Source organism: Zootoca vivipara, chromosome 4 (genome assembly GCF_965207765.1).
Source record: "Zootoca vivipara chromosome 4, rZooViv2.hap1.1, whole genome shotgun sequence".
NCBI lineage: Eukaryota > Metazoa > Chordata > Lepidosauria > Squamata > Lacertidae > Zootoca > Zootoca vivipara.
This window is the reverse complement of record NC_142587.1, coordinates 101258800-101284640: the sequence shown is the minus strand read 5'-3', so window position 1 is coordinate 101284640 and position 25841 is coordinate 101258800. Positions and strand designations below refer to the sequence as shown.

The 25841-nt window shown below is 50.3% G+C and overlaps 1 protein-coding gene across 9 annotated transcripts in view; it reads right to left on the bottom strand.

The window, feature by feature from the left end:
- STIM1 (stromal interaction molecule 1) overlaps positions 1-25841 on the bottom strand; it is a 108543-nt gene that overhangs the window by 9315 nt on the left and 73387 nt on the right. For 5 of the 9 annotated variants that reach the window (XM_088668911.1, XM_088668908.1, XM_088668909.1 and 2 more), the window contains 6 exons: positions 25684-25795; positions 23913-24028; positions 12805-12982; positions 3144-3354; positions 1424-1591; positions 175-275 (listed from right to left, as the gene is read on the bottom strand). In XM_088668911.1, the coding sequence (XP_088525037.1) occupies positions 175-275; positions 1424-1591; positions 3144-3354; positions 12805-12982; positions 23913-24028; positions 25684-25795 (886 nt within the window). The remainder of the gene's footprint in view (positions 1-174; positions 276-1423; positions 1592-3143; positions 3355-12804; positions 12983-23912; positions 24029-25683; positions 25796-25841) is intronic. The other 4 variants (XM_088668913.1, XM_060274125.2, XM_088668912.1 and 1 more) reach the window with 1 other exon arrangement.

Sequence of the window (25841 nt, the reverse complement as noted above, 5' to 3'; positions counted from 1 at the left end):
GCCCTTCCTCCTTGGTGAAGCGCTCTTGCTTCCGCAGAACAGAAAGGGTCGCCTGCCTCCCGCACTGCTGAAGGCTCCCAGCTTCTGGCCTCCCGACCTGCACAGCAGCTTCCTAGGATGTGGGCCTTGCGGAGGGGGCAGAGCGGACAGAAGCTCCCCACACAGCAAACTCACTTGGCAGTCAGGATTTTATGATCCACGTCGTCCAGGGACGAGCTGTGGGCAACGTGGAATGTCCCAAAGAGAGTGTTGCGCTTCTTCTTTATCTTTTCGGCCTGAAAAAGGGTGTAAGCAGAGGAATGTGACTGGAAAGGTGACATCTATTCAAACTTTTCTGCTCCTGAGTCTCCGCTGCCAGCCCCTAAGGGACCCAGAGGACAAGGCTAGGAAAGAAAGACCCAACCCACACCCTTCTGTCTCGGGGTGCTGAGCGGTCTGCGGATTCTGTCTCCCACTTCCATGGGCCTCATTAAAGTGTAAGAGCTTGGCTGCTGGGTCACGTCAATGGCCCGTCTAGTCCAGCCTCCTGTTCTCATGGTGGCCAACCAGGTGGCTTAAAGTGAAGCCTGTAAGCAGGATTCGAACACAAGAGCCCTCTCCCCACCAGTGGTTTCCAGAAACTGGCATTCAGAAGCATCGCTGCCTCCAACTGTGGAAGCAGAGCCTAGGCACCAGGGCTTGTAGCCCTCAAAAGCCCTCCATGAATTTGTCTAATCCTCCTTTAAAGCCACAAAAGACTGGTGACCATCCTGTGCCAGGGAGTCCCATGGTTTAATTCTGTGCTGTGTGAAGAAGTACTTTGTTTTCTCTGTCCTGAATCGTCCGACATACAGCATCATTGCATGTCCTCAAGTTCTAGTGTTATGAGAGAGAGAAACTTTCCTCTATCCACTTTCTCCATGCGGTACACAATTTTACAAGTTCCTATCATGTTGCCTCTTACTTGACTTTTCTCTAAACAAAAAGCTCCGGACGTGGCAACCTTTCCTCGTGGGAGAGTTGCTCCACCCCATGGATCATTCTGGGTGCCCTTTCCTGAACCTCCTCCAATTCTACATACAGTGGTACCTCTACTTACGAATTTAATGCGTTCCGAACGCAAATTCGTAAGTCTAAAAAAATTGTAAGTTGAATCCCATAGGAATGCATTGGGAGAAAAAAAATTGTAAGTCGAAGCAACCCTATCTAAAAATTTGTAAGTAGAAAAAAATCCTATCTAAACCACATCCAAGATGGCGGACGGAGCTCCGTTCGTAAGTAGAAACATTCGTAAGTAGAGTTATTCGTAAGTAGAGGTACCACTGTACCCTCTTTGAGGTGAGGCAACCAGAACCCCATAGTTTAGCCATGCGCTGCGTAAAGAAGTCCTCCCTCTCAATTGGGCCTCCTTAGCCATGCTGCTTCTTCCCTGACCCTCACTCACCCCTTCCTTGGCCAGGAGCAGCTGCTTCTCGGCGCTCTGCTTCTTGATGTTGTAGTACTGCACCTCCACCTCGTGGGTCAGCTGCAGCCACTTCTGCAGGGACTCGGGGACGGCCCAGCTGCTGTGCGACTCCAGCTCCTTCTCCGCGTTCTTGAGCGCCATGCGCACCTGCAGGGAGCAGGGAACAACAGCAGCCGCTCTAGTACTTCGGCAGGCAGCCAAGGGGGCCCCAGGCGCACGAGATTTCCTCAGGGGGTGGGGTGGGGGTGGGAATCAGCCACAGTCAACAACTAGACACACCAGCTCGGTCCGACAACCCCCCACCCACTCCAGTCTCTCTGGGTGCAGGTTTCCTCTGCCTACTGCCAAACTGGTGCAGAGCATCCTGGTGAACAGCTTCCCTTCCCACCCTATCAAGGGGGCCTGGAATCGGGACGCTGCAGTTCATGCCCCTTTGTGTGCTCTCAGATGCCTGTGGGAAGCCAGGAAGCAGGATCTGAGCACAAGAGCCCTCTCCCGCCCTGTGGCTTTCAGCAACTGGCATTCAGAAACATCGGGGTACCATCTCTGCAGAGCCCTGGGTGTCCAGGCACCCACAAAATTTTCAGCGAGGGGTCTGGGCCCCCTCAATACTCTGCAGCCGGGTGGGCTCTCCCTCTGCAACAGCGGGCTCCACCAGAGCCTGCCACAGCAGCAGGAGGCCCTGTTGCAGATCCCACCAGACCGCTGGGAGGAGCCCTGGCATGCCTGGGGGTGGGGGGGGCCCTGCTGAGGCTGCAACAGGCTCCATTGGGCTCTCCTGCTGCAGTAACGGGCCTTTAGGAAGGTGCCCCAGGGCTCCTCCCAGGCGCACCTGATAAGCCTTGCTCTCTCTAGCTGTGGAGGCAGAGCATCCTGGCTAATAGTCACCCGTGACCCTCTCCTGCTCCGTGACTTTGTCCAATCCATTTTTTAAAGCCATCCAAGTTGGTGGTCGTCACTGTCTGCTGTGGGAGGGAGTTCCACAGCAAAACTACATACACTGCAAAGGACTTTCTCTGATCCATCCTGAATCTTCCAACACTCAGCTTCCTCAGATGTCCACGAATTCCAGTGTTGAGAGGGGAAACTCTTCTGCGTCTACTTCTGCATCTACTCTCTCCCTGCTTTGCATCATTTTACAAACTTGGATTATGTCACCTCTAAACTAAGAATCTCCAAACACTGCAACCTTAGGAAGTTGCTTTATCCCCTGGGTCATTTTGGCTTCTCTCTTCTGCACCTTCTCCAATGAACCCATGAATGGGGAGGATAACAGGAGGCCTGACGTTCACCCGAATCCCACAAGCTTTCCTCCCACCAGGCAGAACCCAACTTGGACCTCAAAACCTGCATCATGCCACTTCTAACCCTCCTGAGCCGCAGAGATTGGGCTAGAGAGGTTGTTTGTGCCAGTCTTGCTGCCCAAGGCCAAGCGGTCGTGGAAAACAGGCCAAAGATACGACTGCCTTGAGGTTTGACGAGGCCTTCTGGTTTTTTAGCCCAATTATATGGAGACAGGAATCATGTGTGTCGTTTTAAAATTGGGATTGATGGGAGGAGAGAATCTGGCATATCGCTGCCACCTTTTTTAAAAGGCTGGCTTCGGGGGGGAGCTCAGTTCCAAATGGCAGCAGGTCAGGCAGAAACCTCCAGAGCCCCAAGGGAGTTCAAGCCCCCCCAGAAGGAGCTGTCCACCTACCCGGCATGGGGGCTGCTCCCGGCCAGGGCGTACCTGCTCCAGCTCCTGCTCTGCATACTTCTGCCGGCTGAGCTCATTCTCCGTCCCTTCCCGCAGCTCCCGGAGCCGGTGGGCCTCCTGCTTGGCGATGCTGATCTCGTCCTGCAGCCGCTTCTCCAAGGAGACCTTCTCCACCTCCACCGTGCGGTGCTCTTCCTGGGCCTTCTGGAGCCTGAACCACACACACACACACACACACACACAGAGAGAGAGAGAGAGAGAGCAGAAATGGGCCATGAGACTGGATGCCCACTGCGTGCTAGGGCTGGATGTTTGGAGAGATGCAGTCACCTCCTGCAGGAGGAGCGCAGGTAGGCTGGCAAGAATGGAGCACAAGGAAGCAGGTCCTGAAGCTCAGAGAAATGCCGAGGAGGAGGAGGAGGAGGAGGAGGAGGAGGAGGAGGAGGAGGAGGAGGAGGAGGAGGAGGAGGAAGCTGTTTCAGATGCTCAGAGGGGAGCTGGATAGAAAGAGCACAGAGAGGGGTGTTGGGGGGAGAAGGCACAGGGAAGCTGACAGCAGAGAGCAAGACTAAGGGCCAGGTCACCCAGAAACAGGAGCAAGGAATTCTACAGCCCCTATTCATTTTGTTTTGGTGTCTAGCCTCCCAAAGCTCCAAGAAGATTAAGAAAAGGAAGGCAGAAAGGAAATGCAAGCTTGAAAGTCGATTAAAATTCCACCTGCAGCACCCCTCTGCCAGCCAACCAACTATCAACCCCTCTTCTGGAAACCATAGGAGAGTTGCTCTTGTGCTTGAATCCTGCTTGCTGGTTTCCCATTGGGGCATCTGATTGGCCACTGTGAGAACAAGATGCCACACTAGATGGGCCTCATCCAGCAGGCTCTTCTTACGGTTCTTCACCAAACCTTGGCCCCCAGCCACGACTGATGGTGGTGCGTTTTGCAAGGCAAGGGACTTCCTAACTCTGGGGGAGCCACCCAGCACACCTCCCTCTGACCCCACCCAGAGTGGAACCGATGCCTGGCAGGCATTGGTTTAGGCAGGGGGTTCTCAGCTAGTACCTGGACACACCTTGGGGCTGAAGAGAAGGGAAAGGAACCTCTCCCAGGCACACAGAGCTGCTTTTGGCCAGCGCCGTTTGTTGTTTCCAAGGCTGCAAAATGCAGGACATGTGTATCTCAGTCTCACCCCCCACCCTGCAATGATGCTGCAAACGAGACAACTGCGTCTATATGGCAAGTGGGAGGGGCTTGGCCTAGGGTGGTGGGCACCCACCCAGAACTGCTTTTTGCAGGGCACCTACAACACCTATTTAGTGGCTAGTTCCCATTTCCTCTGAGAAGCTGGACTTCAATCTGATCCGATGCTTTAATGGAGTCCTTGCACTGTCCAAAACAAGGACCTTTGCCAAGAGAGGAAATGGAGACAATTGCATCAGCCTGCTCCAAGGAGAGTTGTGGGCTTTGAGCCATCCTGGGGTATGTGTGAAACGAGTTTACGTCACTACACAGCATCCCAGGAGGCTGCGAGGGGCAGTGGAAATCTTTGTCCTGGCTCTTAGGACCCAGACCACAAACTGCTCCCCCTCCCAGCCTTCCTCCAACAAAAGCACGTGCATTGCCTCGGAAAGAGAACGTTTTTCTAAGATTCAGATCTAAAGACGGCCCACGATTACCCCATGGGATATTGCAAAAGTAAGCCACAGCCCTCAGGACTTTACATCCCAAGATCTTAAAAACTTCATCTGCCCCCAATTCTACGAAGTTCACCAATGCCTGCTCCCTCGACACTGAAATCTGCAGGCTTCTACGCGTTCCACTCCTTGCAGACATGCGTTCAAACCTTAAAAGTGTAAACCTTCAGTCTGCCCTTATCTATGCAGCCATCTAGCGCAAGAGCAATTGATGTGAGCATTTCACATGCCCTTCGCTGTAATTCCTCACCAGGACCAATGAACCAAGTGCAGTCAGCTTTTCAAATTCCAGGGGACAACAATCAGTCTAACTCAGGTATCCCCAAACTTGGGCCCTCCAGATGTTTTGACTACAGTTCCCACCATCCCTGACCACTGGTCCTGTTAGCTAGGGATCATGGGAGTTGTAGCCCAAAACATCTGGAGGGCCGCAGGTTAGGAATGCCTGGTCTAACTGTTATGAAAACATGTTCCTGTTGGAGAGATCAAAGTTGCTGCCCGCAGGGCTTCCCTCCTAGGCTGCCATGAGGTGCATTTAGATATCAAGGGACACAAACTATGATACATTAATTTGCATGCGTATATGTACACACACTTCCTATGTTGCAAGATTCAGGACTGGCAAAAGAGAGTCCTTCACGCACAGCAGAGTTAAACTATGGAACTCCCTGCCACGGGAGGCAGTGATGGCCACCCACTTGGATGGCTTTGGAAGAGGACGAGACAAATTCATGGTCACTTCTGCTGTGATAATGTGGCAGGATGCATCTGGTGAAGGTGCAGAGTCTCCCCAGGCCCTGCCCACGGACTGTTCTCTGAAATGCAAAGGCAGGTATTGCGTCTGCCTGCCAGGTGTTTGCTTAGCAGAAAACAATGGGCCTCCTGGGCCAGGACGTCCTGAGAGAGAGAGAGAGAGAGAGAGAGAGAGAGAGAGAGAGAGAGAGAGAGAGAGAGAGAGCCTCCTTGTCACCTGCTGAGGGGGTCTGTTCTGGGACACTACTGGCTCCCTCCTCTGTACATTCAGCATTTCTGTCACCCTGCCAATGCGTTTCTTTTTCAGGCTATGTTTTACTTTTAGGGTATGTTTAGTCGGCTTTGGTTCAGCAATTTGTTTTGAGAATCAAGGGAGGAGAAAGACAAGCAGGCATAAAAGGCTATTCTCCTGGGAGATTCAACACCCGGTGACAAAATCAATGCATAAAGCACAGAGCAAGGGAAAGGCTGCCCTACGCTGCCCTGAATTTTTTGGGGGGGGGGGGTTTCGGCCCCCAAGCATGCATTGGTCAGCACTCTCTACCTGGAGTGCTGTGTTCAGCTCTGGGCACCCCACTTTAAGGAGGATATTGACAAGCTGGAAGGCGTGCAGAGGAGGGCAAACGAAATGATCGAGGGTTTGGAAATGAAGCCTTATGAGGAATGGTTGAGGGAGTTGGGGATGTTTAGCCAGGAGAAGCGAAGACTGAGAGGTAAGATGATTGCCACCTTCAAATACCTGAAGGGTTCACATTGAAGCTTGTTTTCCACTGCTCACTGACAGATGGAATGCTCCAAAGTGGGAGATGAAAGGTTCGGGAAGGATAAAAGAAAGTTCTTCTTCATACAGAACATAGTTAAACTATGGAACTCACTGCCACTGGAGGCAGTAACGGCTACCAACTGGGAAGGCTTTAAAAGAGGATTAGACAAATTCATGGAGAAGGAGAGGGCTATCAAAGGCTACTAGCCATGACGGTTCTGCTCTGCCTCCACAGTCAGAAGCAGCAATGCTTCTGAATCCCAGTTGCTGGAAACCACAGAAGGGCGGAGGGACCTGGTGTTCGAATCCTGCTTGCAGGTTCCCCAAAAGAGGCATCCACTTGGCCTCCGTGAGAACAGGATGCTGGACTTGATGGACCAATGGCCTGATCCAGCAGGCTCTTCTCATGTTCGTAAGACAGAACTGCAAAACCAGACAGTAAGGGTCTCTGAAATTCAGCGGCAGGTGGAATGTCCCAAGAGGAGTGGGAAGGAGATGCCGGAGAATCCAGGTTTCCTCTGGTTCATGCTGATAAGAGACAGGAAAGCAGGCTTTCTAAGAGCATCAAACTCAGCAAGGTTGGGTGGATGCTGGCATGGAAGGAAGTGTCAGGAGCCTCCCCGGAGCGCAACACAACACAAGGCAAGAATTCCGAGGAGGAAGCCAGTCCCCAGGAGGGCTGAGATCCGCAGACTCCGAGGAGGGAGAGCAGTGGAATGTCCTCCCAAGGCCAAGCCTTGGCTCCTGGGCACTGCTCTGCCGTGTGGCTCTTTTCTCCAAAGGCAAAGGCAATCTTCAAATCTCTGCAGGGCTGTCTCAGGAAGATGGAGCAAGCTTGTTTTCTGCTGCTCCATGGGGAAGGACACGAACCAAGGGATCCAAATTGCAAGAAAGGAGATTCCAAAGAAATACGAGGAAGAACTTTCTGAGACCAGGAGCTGTTCGGCAGTGGAGCAGACTCCCTCAGAAGGTGGTGGACTCTCCTCGGAGGTTTTTAAGCAGAGGCTGGATGGCCGTCTGTCAGGTATCCTTGAGCACTGCAGAGGGCTGGGCTAGATGACCCCTTGGGGGTCCCTTTGATGAGGTGCCAGGGCGAGGGATGTCGTCGCAGCAGCTGCCTTCAGGCCTTTCCAGAAGCATCCGGCACAGGCCTCGCTATGCAACGGCAGCATGGGACGCTGCGGGGAATGCAAAAAATGTGCACTCTGGCAGGCGAGTTTCTCAAATAAACACATTGCCTGGGAAGAGCAGAACAGGGCACTGCTGTGTCACTGAAGCAGCCGCGCAACTTGCGATGCCCACCAAAAACACAAGGCAGCCCCTCGGAACACAGCAGTGGTTCCCAAACTTTTTGGGGGCGACTGGTCTCTTGGTTTCCTCCCAGTGCCCCCTCCTCTACCCTACGAAAAGCATCAATCAGAACAGCAGTTTGCACAACCCACTAAGGAAGGTGATAACTCAATAAATAACAGTAACGATTAATTGCACACTTATTCAAAATCCAATTAAAACTATTTGTTCGATTAGCTTTATCTGGGGGTAGCAGCTTTTCAAAGACTGATATTTATACCTCCAGTTCTCCCACTTGCCACCTCCCTAGGTAATTCCCCCCTCAAGGGGTGGTACCACCCAATTTGGGGACCACTGGAACACAGGCAGGGCAATTTCAAAGCCATCGCCCCACATAAGCAGTCTCAGCCACCCTCTTCGCCGGCTCCCCTGCAAGGCAAAACTTGTTTTCGGCTCACATTTCTGCCTTGAAGAAAAAACGTTTCCCTCCCCAATTAACAAGGAATATTTGTGACGTTCCCAGTTTCAGAGATAACCCCGTGCTCTCGGCAGGGTCCTGCCGCTCCATGGCATTCCAGGGGCCTGTTTGGAGCTGTGGCTTAATGAGGAATTTCTGTCTCCCGACAGAAAGGAGCTTGTGAGCTGAAGTGAAACCAGATAAAAGAAAAGCCCTTCTTCGCGCAGCAGCGCAGAGCTGAACTGTGGAGTTCGCTCCCACCGGACATAGTGATGGCCGCTGACCCAGATGGCTTCAAAAGAGGATTGGACAAATTCATGGAGGAGGAGGAGGAGGGGGCTATTGATGGCTAGTAGCCACAATGGCTCTGCTGCTCTGCCTCCGTAGTTCCTGAATGCCAGGAAACCTCAGTAGCAGAGAGTTACTCTGGTGCTCAGATCCTGCTTGCGGGTTTCCCATGATGGGCATTTGGTTGGCCACTGTGAGAACAGGATGCAGGATGAGATAGGCCATTGGCCTGATCCAGAAGGCTCTTACGATGTTCTTATGTCTGGGGCTGACGAGGAGGCCCAGCCCAGAGAACTGGCTAATATATTTGCACATGGGATCTTGGACACATTACACCCCTGTCCTTAAGCACATGTGTGTTGGGGCCAGCAAGGCCGGTGCTCAGCTGAAACGTTCTGTGTGTCTGTCACGCTGGAGAGAGACATCTGCCAAAGTGGCAAATGGCACCAGAGACGCTGCAAAGCGGTTTGTTCCTCAGAACTGGCTGCCTTTCCAGGCTCCGGGGAAGCCAGCTTGTGCTTCTCTTCTCCTCATGTCAGGACCAGAGCAGGCTGCACCCAACTGCTGGTGCTTCACCTGCCCTGGTGAGCCAGCAAAGGAGGCTCTCAGGCCAGTTCCCAGGGCCAAGTCGGGACAACCCCACACCTGTCTGGAAGGAGGAGCGCAACACCTGCAAGATGCTCTCTGCACTCCACCTGCAGTTGATTGTCACGTCCATACAGATTGTTACATAAGAACCTAAGAAGAGCCTGCTGGATCAGGCCAATGGCCCATCTAGTCCAGCCTCTTCTTCTCACAGCGGCCAACCAGATGCCCCAAAGGGAAATCCACAAACTGTGGGGTGTAACATAAGCAGTCAAGTACAACACTTCCTGTTTGCCCAGAGTGGACATGCAGGGGGGTGTTACTCCACAGCCAGGAGGACTTTCGGACTTCCTATCACACCTGGTCTGGAGCTTCCTCCCCCTGCGTGTGATCAGGTAGGTGGGCATGACCCTGGGAGACCCCACAAAAGGGGCTGGTCACGGAGCCATCTCCCTCTTCTTCCTCTTGATGCCATGCTCTCTTGATACTGGTGTATTTTGCTGTCTGCTGGCCCTCAGCCACCAGGACAGGGGCTCATTCCCATATGGGATGAACTCAAACCCTCTTCTGTAACTCTAAGCTAAAGCCTGCCTTCAGGGATCCAGCTGTAAACTGAATGTGAGTAAACTTATTATCATTATTTTAAGAGAAGGCTGTTGTGTCTTTATTCTTTTTAAGATGGAACAAAGGAGATTTACCAGGAACAAACCCAATCTAGACAAGCCAGACTGGATTGCTTAAGTAAAGAGATTCACCACCAACTAGCTTCCTGCTATCTATTGGGGAATGTCGCACTGCTGCTGAGTGAGGAAAGATACTATTAAATCAATATATCCTCTCCTAGTACAGTATCTACAACATTCCCACGCGAACAAGACCTGAGCCCAAGAAGCCTCTCCCCTCCTGCAGTTGCCAACGATTGGTGGTATTCAGAAGCATTGCTGCCTCTTACATGGAGGCAGACCGCAGCCTCTATCGTTGCTAATAGCTGCTGCTAGCCCTCTCCACAAATTTGTCCTGTCCTCTCTTAAAGTCATCTAGGTTGGTGGCCATCACTGCCTCCTGTGGCAGGGAGTTCCGCAATTTAACCATGTGCTGCATGGAAAAGTCCTTCTTTTTATCTGCTCAGAATCTTCCAATGTTCAGGTTCACTGGACGTCCGCGTTTGTTAGAGAGGGAGGAAAACTTTTCTGTCTACTTTCCCATTACTTCAGTTCACTAAAACCTTCAGATGCGGGAGTACTTTATTGGGAACTGGGTGTGTATAACCCTGTTTATGGATTTAAAAAAATCATTTGAAAGGACCTCAGAAACCCCCGGCCTTGCACAGAACTGTCTTCATGGCCCCTTAGCCCAGGACAGGCCCCTCCACTCCTTCTGGGGGCGACTGCAAGATTATTTTCTGTTCGGGAAGCAACTCTTCCAGGGTCCAGACCCAGGAGGGCCTTGCCTCCCCCGAACTGCTTATCGGCAGGCCTGTGCCGGAGAGAGCAACTATGTGGAGCGATGTAATTGCTTTGTGTTGCCAAAACATGCTAAATGAGCCGGCTGGGTTCTGAATCCTGTAACTGAGCTTTTGCTGCCTGGTTGGTGGCTGGGAGGGAGCAATGGCCAGAGGGGGAACACAGAGTGCTAAAGGCCAAGGAACACGAGAGGGAGGGAGGAAAAAGCCTCCACACCCTGAGCATTGCTTGCCTGCACATGTTCAGACATTTTTTTAAAGGGTGGTGGGGACAAGGGAGGTTCTCGGGGATCTGCATGCATGCACAGAGCTGCAGAGACAAAACAACAGACTGTGATGAGCCGAGCCTTGCCGCAGCAGCAGAGGCTCCTCCTGCAAAGGCAGAGTTGGGGGGGGGGTGCCTTCCAAGCCACATTGGGTCCTGGGTGGCTTCCATTATCTAAGTGACTCATGCTCAGCCTCTTCTCAATTGGCCGGAATCAGGCCGGATAACTGGAGGATGTGAGGAGGCAGGAAGAGGCTGATTCCATGCCCCTTTTAGAAGCCTCTCTCTGGTGTCCCTTGAAACGAAACAGGAACCCCAGTTTGTGCTGGCAGGGAGCAAGAGGAAGGAAGGTGCCCCAGGACCAACATGGGGCCTGCCTGTGGCAGGTTCTGGGTTCAAATCCTGCATATTTGGGGCAAATCACCCTCTATCTCAGGCCTCACCAACTGCAGTCATGGGTCACAGGCTAAAAAGCCTCGCTGCTCTCTGCTTGCTGCAAATAGGACAGACTAACAGAGCCGTGTGGATGCCACATGCCAACAACTGCTCACAATTACCTTGTAAGAAAATAGATGATATCTTGCTCAGTTAATCTGCAGGGATTATTCCGGTCACAGAGATTATCCCCATTGTTTAGCCCCATCGATCCACCAAAGGCAGACCAAGAAGAAACAAATTCAGAATACAGTACAGGGAAGTAAGGGTTAAATCAGTGGTTCTGAAATGAGCTGAACCATCCCTGGGGGTGGGGAGGGATTCCCTTGGAAGGTGCTAAGAGGTAAGGGGGTGGCAGGGGTGTGTGATGGAGGCATAAACAACTATCAGACTTTGAGAAGCTGGTATCACTGGATCAAGTTCCTCAGTTTTGTTGAAGTAATGAAATAGTTTAAACTGGATTTTGAATAAATGTGCAATACAGTGGTACCTCGGGTTACAAATGCTTCAGGTTACAAACTCTGCCAACCCAGAAACAGTACCTCGGGTTAAGAACTTTGCTTCAGGATAAGAACAGAAATCGTGTTGTGGCGGCGCGGCGGCAGCAGGAGGCCCCATTAGCTAAAGTGGTACCTCAGGTTAAGAATGGTTTCAGGTTAAGAACGGACCTCCAGAACGAATTAAGTTCTTAACCAGAGGTACCACTGTAACAACCACAACAATTTATTATTTACAACAATTTATTATTTATACCCTGCCCATCTAGCTGGGTTTCCCCAGCCACTCTGGGCGGCTTCCAACTGAATATTAAAAACAATACAGCATCAAACATTAAAAACTTCCCGAAACAGGGCCACCTTCAGCTGTCTTTTAAAAGTAAAATAGTTGCTTATTGCCTTGACATCTGCTGGGGAGGGCATTCCACAGGGCAGGTGCCACTACCGAGAAGGCCCTCTGCCTGGTTCCCTGTAACCTCACTTCTCACAGCGAGGGAACCGCCAGAAGGCCCTCGGCGCTGGACCTCAGTGTCTGGGCTGGACGATGGGGGTGGAGTCGCTCCTTCAGGTATACAGTTCACTGTTACCGTTTTATTGTGTTATTATTTTCCTTTTGAATGATGGTTTTCACAGGGTAAGGAGCACTGGGAATGAGTTTATAGAACCAGGGGAGCAGAGCCCCCAAAATGTTTGGGAACCCCTGGTTTAAATTAAGTGCTGGAATAAACCCCCTTGCTGCAAGACCAGTTGGAATAAGCTGCCTAGAAATCTGGACTCTCCACTGAGGTTCTGCTGTCTCCATCCTTGGGAGGTTTCAAGATCTGACAGGTAACAGCTAACCTGCATGAACCTCTGGGTGTTTAAATCCAGTAGCATTCTGGTCCACACAAAGCACTAGGTGAACATGGCTTGTTTCAACCCCGAAAGGGTTGGGAATTGTGATACTGGCACATAGTGGGCAGGAGCAAGGTCAGGACAGGCCCCATCATGCTTGCTTTGCAAGGGGGCTTCATCCAGCGCTTTGTGGTACGTAAGTGTCAAACCAGAAGCACAAGCGGGTCTCATACCAAAGTATGAGCAAAAGTCATCAGCGTGCCAGGTACTAGCGAAGAAGGGAGAGAGCCAGGGCAGAAGCTGGCACCACCCGTGGCACCCTGCAGCCTCCAAGACCCACCTTTCCTGGAGATCGTGCAGACTCTGCTCAGCTCTGTGGAGACCTTCCAGGTCCTTCATCATCTTCTTCATGTGCTCTTTCGAGTAGCGGTTCTGGATGTAAGCAAACCAGCAGCCGCCCACCCCAATCACAATGGACACCACCAGCATGAAGTCCTTGAAGTGGTTATGACGGGTCACTGGGGAAACAGAAGTCACACAATGGCCTATTTAGCCAAGGAAACAAGCCCCTCTCCTCTCCTCTCCTCCCCTTTGCTCTTTTGGATTTGATATACACCTGTGGCTGTGCTTATGTCAGGCAAGGAAAGCTCCAAGGGACAGAAAGAGCCCATAGTAGCCAACTTTCCACACAAACTTCGGAACCACACATAATTCTTTGCCTAAGGCAAAATCCTAGCACACTGGACACTAACTGGTGGATGGGGATTTGGCTTAAAAGTGGGCCCTGGGTCTTCGCCAGCACAAGTCGGTCAAGTAGAGGACAGCATCACCCTTAGTTTCAGAAGAACAGTGATGTTAGTCTGTGCCCTGATTCTGAAGTGTCCCCCCCAGAGAGGCACACTTCACACCAACATAGCAAGCTTTTCGGCGCCAGGTAAAGATCGGACCAGGCCTTCTAGATTACAAACAGTTTCACTGGCCCTGTTTTGTTTCTTTGGATTTTTATTTGCTTGCCTTGTTGCACTCTGCAATATTTATGTGTTGTGTTTCAAACTGCCTTTACGTGTTGTGTGTGAATTAGTTTATAATACAATTTGCAATCTCTGCAATCTCCCCACCCGAAACTCAGTTAAATAAACATTTTTATTTCACATTTTTAGTTTTATTTGTGAACCACTCAGATTGTGTGTGTGTGTGATTGAGCAGTACAGAAAAGCTGCAGATAAATAGTGTGCATGCACAATTATTATTTACTAGTAACAGGGATGCAGACATCCTCTCTCTTGAGGCTCCTCTTGGAGGGACCACTCCTTTTCCCATCCTTCAACAGCAATATACGTACTATTCCTGGGGATTCTTCCTGACTTTGCAGTGGTTGCCCCTGCCATGGTATGTTGCCTTGCGTCTGCCCACCAGCCTGTCAGCATCCTTGTTCCAGTTCCCACACTCTCATCCCCTGGATGGACTTCTCAGTGTGGACACTGGCTGGCCATCAACTCTTCCCCAAGGCTGCCCCTCCCATAGCTCCAGCCCAACATATCATCCTGCCTTCTTGGACTCCCCACTGGCCCAGCAGCAGCCAAGCCTCAGAAAGTCCTATTCTTCCCCAGCTATTCTTAGATCATGCGCTTACAGAGCATTCCTGCGAAAGCACTAAATATACACATCCCTGCCTGAAGCATGAGCTCCGTCACCAATGCATTATTTACTTTATTTATGAATCACTTCCTACGAGGCGTCCTGAAGCGATTCCACAGCACAAATTAAAACGCATCTAAAACAACAACTGCATGTCGAAACAGTTTCAAATCTAGTGCAGAAACAAAATGGGATAAAATAACTCCACTTAGGAGGCTCGTTGAATGGAAAGTCTTCATTGGAGAAGGTGCCTGCCTGATGTCTAGCGGCAGGGAGTTCCGAAGGGCATTGAAGGCCCAATTCAGACTTCCTATGGGACAGATCTCCTGAGAAGACGGTGTGTGTGGGATGCCCTGTCCTGAAGAGTACAGTGATCAGCTGGGTATAGAAGGGGTGGCCCAATCTTTCAGGGACACCAGCTCCAAGCTGCATAGGCCTTTGTCCACCAGTACCAGCACCTTAAACTTAGTCTAGTAGCTATCTGGTGGCCAGTGCAGTTCTGTAAACAGTGGAGCAATATGACGGCAATATTCCTGGTTAGAGCTTGGTGCTGATAATGCAAAGGTTGCAGGTTTGATCACCATATGGGACAGCTGCACATTCCTGCTTTGCAGAGGGTTGGAATCGATGACTCTCCGGGTCCCTTCCAACTCTCCAATTGTATGCTTCTATCTTGCCTCAGTGAGCAGTTGAGCTGCTGCATTCTCCCTCAAAGGCAGCCCCACACGGAGCGCATTGCAATCATCAAGGTTACCAATGAAGGAACCACAGTGGTCAAGCCATCCTGGTCCCAGCACTCCTTAGCCTCTAGCAATAGAGATGCATCCAGGGGCACCTCCGAGCTACAAACCTGCTCCTTCAGGGGAGTGAGACCCCATCCAAAGCAGGAAACTGGCCTATAATGCACTCAGGAACTGCTCAGCCACAATGCCACCAACCTGCCAGGATTCAGAATTTGGCCCTCATCCAGCCCACCACTGATTAGAAGCCCTGATCCAGGGTTCGCACAACCTTTCCTGATTAAGCTACACCCTGTGCAAATGGACCCTTGTTGCATGGCCACCTGATAATGGCTACTGTCAGTCACACCAAGTCTAGCATGGTGGGCCTTAATCACACTGGGTGGAGCCTGGTGTGAGACAAGGCTGAAGGGTCAAGTCCTGGGGTCTCCTTTGGCCTCCAAGCAGCCAGCAGAGTAAATTGGAAATTCCTATCGCAGAAACGGGTAATTGGAAGGCACTCCTCACTTTCACCTAAAATGGTAAGATTCCTAGGAGGCAGTTATGTAACTCCTCTGCTCCAGAGAAAGAGAGAGAAAGAGGAGCTCACCCTGAGAACACAAGGACTCTTCAAAGAGCTCAGAGCAATCAAACCATGGCTAGATTTGAGGATTAGAGTGGCAGGGAGCCAAAGTTTCAGGAAGGCAGTGCAAACAAGGAAATATCCACCCTTTACAAAAAGGACCCTAGGGTTTTGTTTCCTTACCGTGTATGAGAAAGCCTCCCACTTTATCTGGGTTGGATGGGACAACTGGAGCTGCAGTCCTCAAGACCTTGTGTTGACTTCACTCGGCAGCAAGCACATTACAAAGCATCCCTAAAAATGGCCAGCTTTCGCTATGATAGCCTGCACCTCGGAAGGGAGCTTCTGAGACTTGGAGAGGCTTCAAGAGAGACTCGTAAGACCCTAAGAAGAGCCTACTGGATCAGGCCAATGGTTCATCTAGTCCAGCATCCTGTTCTCACAGTGCCCAACCAGATGCCTCTTCTGGGAAACCCACAAGCAGGATTCAAGCACAAGAGCAACACTCTCCCCTCCTGTGGTTTCCAGCAACTGGTGTTCAGAAGCATGGTTGCCTGACTGTAGAGACAGCTGCCATAGCTAGTAGCCATCAATAGTCATCCATTCATTTGCCTAATCTCCTTTTAAAGCCATCTAGGTTGGTAGCCACCACTGCCTCCTGCGAGTGACAGCTATGAGCTGTGCTAAAAAGTACTTCTTTTTATCTGTCTGGAATCTGTCCACTCCGTTACAGAAAGCCAGGCTCACGTACTCCAAGCAAGCTGAACTTGAAGAGCACCTGGAAAACTCATTGCTTCCCCTTGCTGTAAATCTCTGCCATCCCTCCTTTTACCATTTGCAAACTTTAAAAGTGTGTTTTTTGTGAGGCAAATAGCAGTCAATGGGAAGCCTATGCAGCCACAGGACCCTGTTGGGTGGGGAAAGGGGAGTTTAACTCTTTCCCTGCCACAGTCCTGACAAAAACCACTTCCCCCAAAACTGCTCTTTGCATTTCAAGCGGAATCGCTGCTGGTGGCAAAGGAGGCTTCCTTCCTAATGGCTGGTGGCTGCTTTGGAGATGGGGACCACGGGGACTGTACTGTACAGGTACCGTATGGGGTGTAACAGCAGAAGAACAGGAATGGGTTTATCTGCTGTAATGGTCCGTAAGAGATTTATACTTTGAGGCTGGTTACGGAAGGAAGCAGCCCGCTGTCTGCTCACATGCTGAATGGAAACACTCTTGGCTGGCTTGCTGACCAGCGCTGTTTGTTTACTCTCAGAATGGTGTTTTTATGTGAGATCCGAGGGACCTTTCAACCAACATGCTCTTAAGGAGGCCAGTCCTTATTCGGATGGCTCTGGGCAGGGCTGGGCCACTAAGAACTCGGCACAGAACAACTTCAGGGCCCACAATGTTCTTCTGGGTTTCTGGTTCTGACCCTTCGGTGTTGCTTCCTGGAGTAATTGGCTTGGGAGGCCTGTCTGAGCCATCAGATCTCTGGCGCAATGCCCCATTCCTCTCCTGCTTGTGCCACACAATGATCTGGACCGGGCAGATGAATGGGTGGCAAAATGGTAGAGCCCCACAGACTCTGCCCTGGGTCCCAAATGGACTGTGTGCCACCTCCCTGCTCTCCCCCTCCCTCCCTCCCTCTTCCCCCCATCTTATTTCATTCTCTGTAATCACCCAAGAATTGTTCAAGAGAGTTCCCTCCGAGTCCAGTGAAAACAAGAAGGCATAGGGCTGAGTCCTTGAAGGGAAATGGAGCACTTCTATTTGTACTGGGTCAATTTTCTCATAGATGAGGTCCCTGGAGCCTCCTGGCCTTCACAGAGCCATCTTGATTGCACCAAAAAACCTTTAACTGCTCTGCACTGAATGCTTCTTTCTGGACACGGTGGTGATGTCTGCTTTGCATCTTGGTGGTGTCTCTGGCACCTACTATCTATTTATTCTGGCACTGCTAATTGTGGGGATGGATGTTGCTTGCTGGCAGGAGTGCAAGAATCCAGACACCATGGCCTGCCTAAAAATGAGAACTAGTGCATAGAATCATAGAACTGTTGGGCTGGAAGGGACCCGAGGGTCATCTAGTCCAACCCCCTATGAGGCAGGAATCTGAGCTAAAGAATCCCTGATAGATGGTTACCCAAACTCTGCTTTAAAGCCTCCGAGGAAAGAGAGTCCCCCACCTTTGGAAGGAGTCCACTCCATGGTTGAACAGCTCTTGCTGTCAGAAAGTCCCTTTCATGTAACTTGAAGCCATGGGTCTTCTCCTCCAGAGTGGGAGAAAACAAGCTTGCTACAACTTCCACGGGGCAGGGCTTTAGACATTTGAAGATGACTATCTTATCTCCTCTCAGTCTCCCCTTCTCCAGGCTAAACATACCTAGCTACTCTAACCATTCCTCCTAAGGCTTGGTTGTCAGACCCTGGATCACCTTGGTCGCCCTGCTCTACACAAATCCTTCAGCTTGTCAATATCCTTCTTCAACTGGGGTGCCCAGAACTGCAGTAGTTCTGCAGCAGGAGAAAAATGCCATCACAGCTATTGAAAGTGAGCCTGCAGTGGGGCAAGTGAGCGGCCTTGGCTTGCTTCTGCCTTGCCTTGATGCCCTGTTTGTCCTTCTCAGCATCCCTCAAACCCTAAGGAGTATCCCTGCGTACCCATAAGGAAGCTTTCCGTCCAGGGGAGAGCAAGGAGCATTCACAGAAGGAACAATTCCTCCTCCTTCTCTTCTGCACTTTCCTCAGAAGGTATTGCAATCCAGTCCCTGGGGACTGTATCCAATTTCGCAAAGGCATAATGGAAATGTCCTCCTTGAGAAATGCAGCCGCACAAGAACAGGTCTGGGAGAAACCACCCCCCACCCTCTACTGAGAACTCTGAAAAAGCCATCCTGCTTCAAAATTGAATTCAAGAGGTGTTCAGGAGATGCAGTGGGCTGATAGCTGCCCCTTCACATTCTTATAGAGACATTGTCAAAATTGCAGGACGGTGACCCTGGGAAAAGCTGGGCGCATCAGGGTTTCAGCTCTGACATTCCTGTGCGCGGTGCCAGGAGGACGTGTCCAGCTCAGTGCTTCACAATGCCAAGATTTTGCAAGCGTTTTGCAGAGAGAGAGACGTCATCAGCATCTTATGCTACAGGCAAAGTAACCAGAAAAAGGCTCAAGTCTTTATCACGGTGCCTCGGAAGATGGAGTTTTGCTTTCTAGACCTCTCAAATGTTTTTATTATCAGTGAATCCAGCTCATGTACAACTACTGCCGATAGATTGTAATAACCTCTCCTAAGGAGAGCCTGCTGCTGGATCAGGCCAATGGCTCATCTAGCCCAGCATCCTGTTCTCACAGTGGAAAATCAGATGCCCCAAAGGGAGACCTACAATCAGGATTCGAACACAAGAGCTCTCTCCCCTCCTGTGGTTTCCAGCAACCGGTATTCAGGAGCATTGCAGTCTCTTGACTGTGGAGGCAGATCATAGCCACTGCTGCCAGAAGAGCCTACTCCTCTTTTAAATCCATCTAGGTTGGTGGCCATCACTGCCTCTTGTGCAAGCAAGTACCATAGTTTCTCTCTGCCCTGCATGAATAAGTCCTTTCGACAGCCTTGCACCCACCTGGTGTGCACTCTAGGGGTGCGGCAGCAGGTTTGAACACAGGAAACGTGGATTCAAGTCCATGCTCTCCTCAGTTCTCTGGGTGGCCGGGGCAAGCCAAACGCTCCTAGAAGCAACTGTGCTGCTTCTAAGTGCTGGGGAACAGCAAATAATTCTCCTTTCCTAAAATGCTTGCATTTGCTCACCTTCCAAAGGAGGGCAAGACTGATCTCTGCGAGGCTGCTGCTGCTGCTGAGGAATCCTCCTGTGGCGGCTTCCTCCACACACAGCCCCCCTGTGAAGCAGCAGCGCTCACCAGGTATTCTCGACAGAAGGTTTCCTACATTTGCAGGCACCATCAGTGCTGATACTTTGAAGGTAAAACTCTTAGGAGTTCTGATTACCCCCCACCCCGTGCTGGATTAGAGCGGGGATTCCCAAATAGAGGCTCTTGATGGCTCTGCTCTGGCGATCCACGGTGGGAGGCAGCCATGCTTCTGCATCCCAGAGGGGAGAGGGCTGCTTGCGGGTTTCCCACTGGGACACCTGCCTGGCCACAGTGAGAACCGGAAGCTGGGCTAGGTGGGCAACTGGCCGGATCCTGCAGGCTCTTCTTATGTCCTTCTGTAATGCCTCAAAGGCCCTCTAAGGGACAGGTGTGATGAGGAGGCAGCCGCGGCCCCCCTTTTCCGCTAGCCTCCTCTGTGGCTGGCGTTGCGCTTGCTGCCTCCGCCCCCCTCCTCCCGCCCCCCTGCCTTTTGCACCACGGAGCTGCGCTTGCCGGGAGAAACCAAGGCTCCAGCGCTATGGCGACAGGGCCACACACAAACTCCGGCAGTAAACAAACACTGGGGTGCCCTTGGAGACCGAGCGCCACACAGAAGGAATTTCGGAGCAAGCAGGCACAGAGCAGGGGGGCTCAGCCTGCTCGTGGGCTCCCCACTTCGACTTCCTGCCCTTCAACGTGAGATTTTCTGCATCTGCCCTGCGCTTTCCAAAGCGTGCCGGGAGACAGTGACCTCAGCGCCTCTTGGCGGATCTGGCACCTTCCCACAGATCTCCAGCCAAGGCCTGTGCTTATCCTAGCGCACACACAGACTGACAGTGCACCTGAGGTGACCCTCCCGTGGGGTGGGTCGTCGGCAGAGAGAGATTGATCCTCCTGCTCCAGCTTCCCTTCCGCCCGCTGCCAGGCCAATGAGGCACTTTCACTTCCTGGCTCCTGTCACAGGCCTCAAGAATCACACGATGCCAGGAGGAGGATGCCCAAAGGACGGTGCTGCAGCCTCCTCCGTTCCTGGCTCACTCACAGCCTGGGCCAGTTTCTGTACATGTAGCACAGCAAGGCAAGAAGTTAAATACTAATGTGCAAAGCGCACAGTTAAACTGTGGAAGTCCCTCCCCTCAGGAGGCAGTGATTCATGGAGGAGAGGGCCTATCGATAGCTACAAGCCATGCTGGCTGTCCTCTGTCTCCACGGTCAGAGGGAGAAATGCTTCTGAATACCAGTTGCTGGAAACCACAGGAGTGTTGCGTTCGAATCCTGCTCGCGGGTTCCTGCGAGAGGTATCTGCCTTGTCAGTGTAAGAACAAGACGTTGGACTAGATGGGCCTTTGGCCTGATCCAGCAGGCATTCTTATGTTCTTGTGTGGCCCCTGGCTAGCAGGCCCCTCAATAAGAATAGCAATTTTATTATATGTACCCCGCCTATCTGACTGCGTTGCTCCAGCCACCCTGGGAGGCTTCCAACACAATATAAAAACACAACGAGACATCAAACATTAAAAACTTCCCTATAAAGGGCTGCCTTCAGATGTCTTCTAAAAGTCCCAGCCCCCACGGGGAGAAATCCCCACTTGCCTCCTGCAACCTGTCCTCCCCTATTTCAGTTACTGCCCCAGACTGAGGCCGCCCTGGTGCACAAGGAAGGCCCTTGCGCATGGCAGCAGGGGCTGCACGAAGGCTGTGAGCTTCCTGCAGGCAGCAAACGGCCTTTCCAAGAACTGCTAACTAATGGGACTCGGCTGCCGCTCAGCTCATTACCAGGCAAAGGCAACCTAAACACAATGCACTGGGCTGTAAATATTTAGAGTGGCCAGGATATGTGAGCCCGATAATTGCAATAATTTGATTAATCGCCTCTTCCTGATCAAAGCAAATGGGTTTCTTCACAGCCAAAGTGCCTTTCAAGCAAGCTTTCTGTTCCTTGGGAGAATAAAAAGCCTGAATTCAGATTCTTCCCAAAAGGACCTGTCTGACACCAGGATCAAAGAAAGCGCCACAGAATCATAGAAGCTTAGAGTTGGAGGGAACTCAAGGGGCATCTAGTCCAACCCCCTGCAATGCAAGAATCTCAGCTAAAGTGTCCATGAGTCGGGCCAGAGAGCACAGGTCCAGGTCTCCGGTCATTGCTGCTAGATAAAGGTAGTGATGGAAACTCCCACCCTCTACCTTGGCCCAATAAATAAACCATTTATTTGCAAACAGAAAACCCTTAATTTTATCATGGAATCTGTTTCACAGGTTGAGCTCTCCTTATGCTCCCAAGCTGAGCAGGAAGATGGTGAAGCTTCGATGCCTCTCTGCCCTCAGTCACCACTATGGCCTCCCACCACTAAATCACCTTGTCACACCTTTCCCCAAAATGTTTGCCAGTATCAGCCGTATGGACCCAGGTGGCGCTGTGGTTTAAACCACTGAGCCTAGGGCTTGCTGATCAGAAGGTCAGCGGTTCGAATCCCTGTGACGGGGTGAGCTCCCGTTGCTTGGTCCCAGCTCCTGCCAACCTAGCAGTTCGAAAGCACGTAAAAATGCAAGTAGATAAATAGGAACCGCTACAGCGGGAAGGTAAACGGCGTTTCCGTGTGCTGCTCTGGTTTGCCAGAAGCGGCTTTGTCATGCTGGCCACATGACCTGGAAGCTGTACACCAGCTCCCTTGGCCAATAATGTGAGATGAGCGCGCAACCCCAGAGTCGGTCACGACTGGACCCAATGGTCAGGGGGCCCTTTACCTTTACCTTTATTAGCAGTATGGAGAGCTTGTGAAGGGATGCCCTCCCTTTGAAAGAACCTAACATGAGCCTGCTGGATCAGGCCATCTAGCCCAGCATCCTTTCTCACAGAGGCCAAATAGATAGATGCCTGTGAGAAACTGGCAAAGCATCAGGTGTCCCAGAGACCCATCAGTGGCACACCTGACAATCAACTTGTGAGCCACTTATTCACCAGAGCCTGTGAGCCAAGCAGAAGGAGACACCAGCTTCGTTAGATCTATTGCAGCCACTTGGAATCCCACAAGGGAAAAACAGCACTTAAGAATGATAAATAAATCATCCACTTTGCTCTTCATCCACCTCTCTCCTAGAGTACTTGCAGGCCCTGAGGGCTTCCACACAATTTATATGGCCAGTTTAGATTTATTCCCTTTTCAACCAGAAGTTGAAGCAGTCCAGAACCAGCAACACAAACACTTCCAGGAAATGCATAAAAAGGTAAATTAATCTACCTGTCTGTCTAAGAGATTCCGAATATTCTGGCTACAGATTTCTGTTTTGTCTTGGATGCCAAAGCCACATTTCTTTGGATTTCCCCCTTCCTTGTTCCATGAGGCAAGGCTGGGCCACAACCACTTAAAAGCCAAACCGACAAAGTAAATTCTATGCCACGAATTACCTAAAGGCAGTCCAAGTGTCAAAACCCAACTCCCAAATCACTCTGGCAAATCTTCAGGAAAGGGGGATTTCTTCTCAGCTACAGGCAGCCTCCAAACTTTCTCTCCTCCATTCCATCCGGGCATCAAGTCCAAACAAGAAGAAAACTAGAACTAATGCATAGAATCGTAGAGCTGGAAGGGACCCCGAGGGTCATCTATTTCAACACCCTGCACTGCAGGAATCTCAGTTAAAGCATCCCTGACAGACAGCCATCCAAACTCTGCTTTTAAAAACCCAATGAAGGTGAGTCTACCGCCTTCCAAGGAAGCCCCTTCCCCTGTTGAATGGCTCATACCAAAAACTTGTGCCAGTGTACTGGAAGAAGCAAAGATCACCCATATCAAAGCAATGATTCTTCAACATCAACTTTGTTGGACTGGTCATGTTGTGCGGATGCCTGATTATCATCTTCCAAAGTAACTACTCTATTCCAAACTTTAAAAAGGAAAGCGTAATGCTGGTGGTCAACAAAAGAAGTTTAAAGTCTCTCTCAAGGCAAATCTTAAAAAATGTACAGTGGTACCTCACAAGACGAATGCCTCACAAGACGAAAAACTTGCAAAACAAAAGCATTTTGCGATTTCAATGGAGACTCGCAAGACGAAGTTTCCTATGGCACGCTTCGCAAGACAATTTTTTTTCGTCCCATAGGGTGCCTCGAAAGACGTTTTTTTTTTTTGTCTTGCGAGGCACCCTATGGGAAACCTCACTTCAATGCGTTCCTATGGGAGCCAATTTGCAAAATGAATTTTTCGCTATACGAAGCGACTCGCGGAACGAATTAAATTCGTCTTGCGAGGCACCACTGTACTATAAACACCAACAACTGGGAAACACTGGCCTGCGAGCGCTCCAGTTGGAGAACAGCCTTTACCAAAGGTGTCATGGGCTTTGGAGATGCTCAAACTCAGGACAAAAGGGAGAAACGTGCTAAGAGGAAGGCACGCTTGGCAAACCCTCACAGTGATCCACTCCTGCCCGGAAACCTATGTCTCCACTGTGGAAGGAATTGGCCTTATGGACTCACTGTTAAAACTGTGCTTATGGAAGACAATCTTACTCGGCTACAAGGGATCACCGAAGAAGACAAGGAGTCCTTGCAGCTTCTGGAGTGCCTAGCGGAAGCACCCCGGAGGAGCTCCCCATCTACACGTCAGCTGACACGCACCACCCACATACAGTTACGTGACCACATGAACGTCACTCACAGAGAGGCGGCCCAAAGAGCACCGTGTCCAGGGCCTTGAGCTGCAGCTTCTGTCGGTGGCTCCTGTCGGTCATCTTCAGGACAGTTCCTGTCATGGTGGCGTTGGTGATTGCCAACCTGTGGGAAAGAGGGAGGCGGAGGAGGTGGTCACATCTGAAGGGCATTTGGAGCAAAAAGCACAGCTTGGCCAGGTAGCCCATCAGGACTCACCAGCAGCAGGCAGGCGGGAGTAGAGATGTGAAAGCCCGGGAAAAACCCAGAAAAATTCAGGGGGGAAATTGTTTTTTTTCCTGAAGCCTTCTTTGTTTTTTTCCAAAAAATTAGAAAAATAAAAAATAGATTATGGAATGTTTTATTTTAACACGATGAATAAAATATTTTAAGATAAGGGGTTCAAATATGTTACAAATCATTTTTTAAAAAATATGTATGGTATCAGATTACCGTATTCTAATTTATGTGAGGACAAGCAAATCCTGGGTTACAAACTGAACTCTCCAATGCAAGAACAAGATACATTTCTTCCTTTAGGAGGTGCTGTTGTCACCAGAAAAGAAAAAGGTTTCAGTTTTGTTTTTGCATGCCTGTGGTATGCATTGGTTCTGTTCCTCTTCACTAGGCCTCAAAGCACTGGAAGAAAATATAGAGCAACAAAAAGGGCCTGAAAGTATATGTGTTGTTGTGGCAATCAGAGAAGTGTTATGAAAGAAAAAAAGAAATGAAAATATTTTAAACATTAAATGCTGTAAAACAGTCTTTAAAAAGTGAAATAAACTAATTTAAGCATATACTGTAGTAGTAGCTAAAGTGGTTAACAGACCACACACATCAGTGTGAGGAAATACATAAGGTCTCATGGGCAAAACATGGGAGGTGGAGTAAGCATGTTGCATAGCAAACAGTGATGAATGACAAGTTAAATTTCAGTTCCTGTTTGGATGCACTATATTTTTAATATGCTAGTTGTGATAATTTTATGTCCATTAAAATTGTCCATAGTTATATTTTGTTTCTAAAGTAACAGAATGACTTTCAATCTGCAAAAGAAAAAAGAAGTGCTAATGTAGCATTTTCTCAATTTTTCCGAAAATTTCCGTTTTTTTCCGGGGGGGGGGATGGGTTTTTTCCCGAACTTCAAAATTTCCGGAAATTTTACATCTCTAGGCAGGAGATTAACAGGCAGCTTCCTGGTTGTTCACAAGGATATTTTGGATCAGCTATTCTCATTTCATAAAGCAGGAAAGCTTCCTTTGCTGGGATATCTTCTCTGCTTTGCCGAGAAAACCTCTCGCTAAACCCAGGAAGCTGGTTGTTAGCCCCCCACAAATGTGTGAGAATGAGAAAGTGGCCAGATGGATATGTTTTATTTTTTTTACATAATTTTATTTATTGCATTTATTGCAATACTTCTTTATTATGTTGTGCGTTTTTGTGTTTTGATATTGTAAAGCACCCTGTGATCCTCGGATAATAAATAATAATAAATAATGTGGCATTTATATCCCACCTGTTGGGTAGAGGTCAGACTGAGAGGCAGTGGATCTCCCCCCCCCCCTGTAAATTTCATGGCTCAGCAGGGATTTAAACCCTGGTCTCCCAAGTCATAGTCCAACATTCCAACAACTACTCCGCCGCTGGCCCATTGACACTATACACCGAAAGCAGGTTTGAAACTGGCTTTGCCAATTTACTCGGGATCTCCAAGCAGCGTTCTCACAGAACCCTGGGAACCCACAGCCCAGCTTCCTTTTTTTTGCACCACTGGAACTGACCTTGGCATGGCATGTCCTGAGAGCTGCAACTTCCTGAAGGTCTCTTCGTACTGTGGCAGCTCCACGTAGGTGATGAGCCACTGTACCACCTCATCAACAGTCCAGTTGTACACTGAAAAAAGGTGGGAGAGGGCAAGTCAGTGGCTGAACCAACCAGC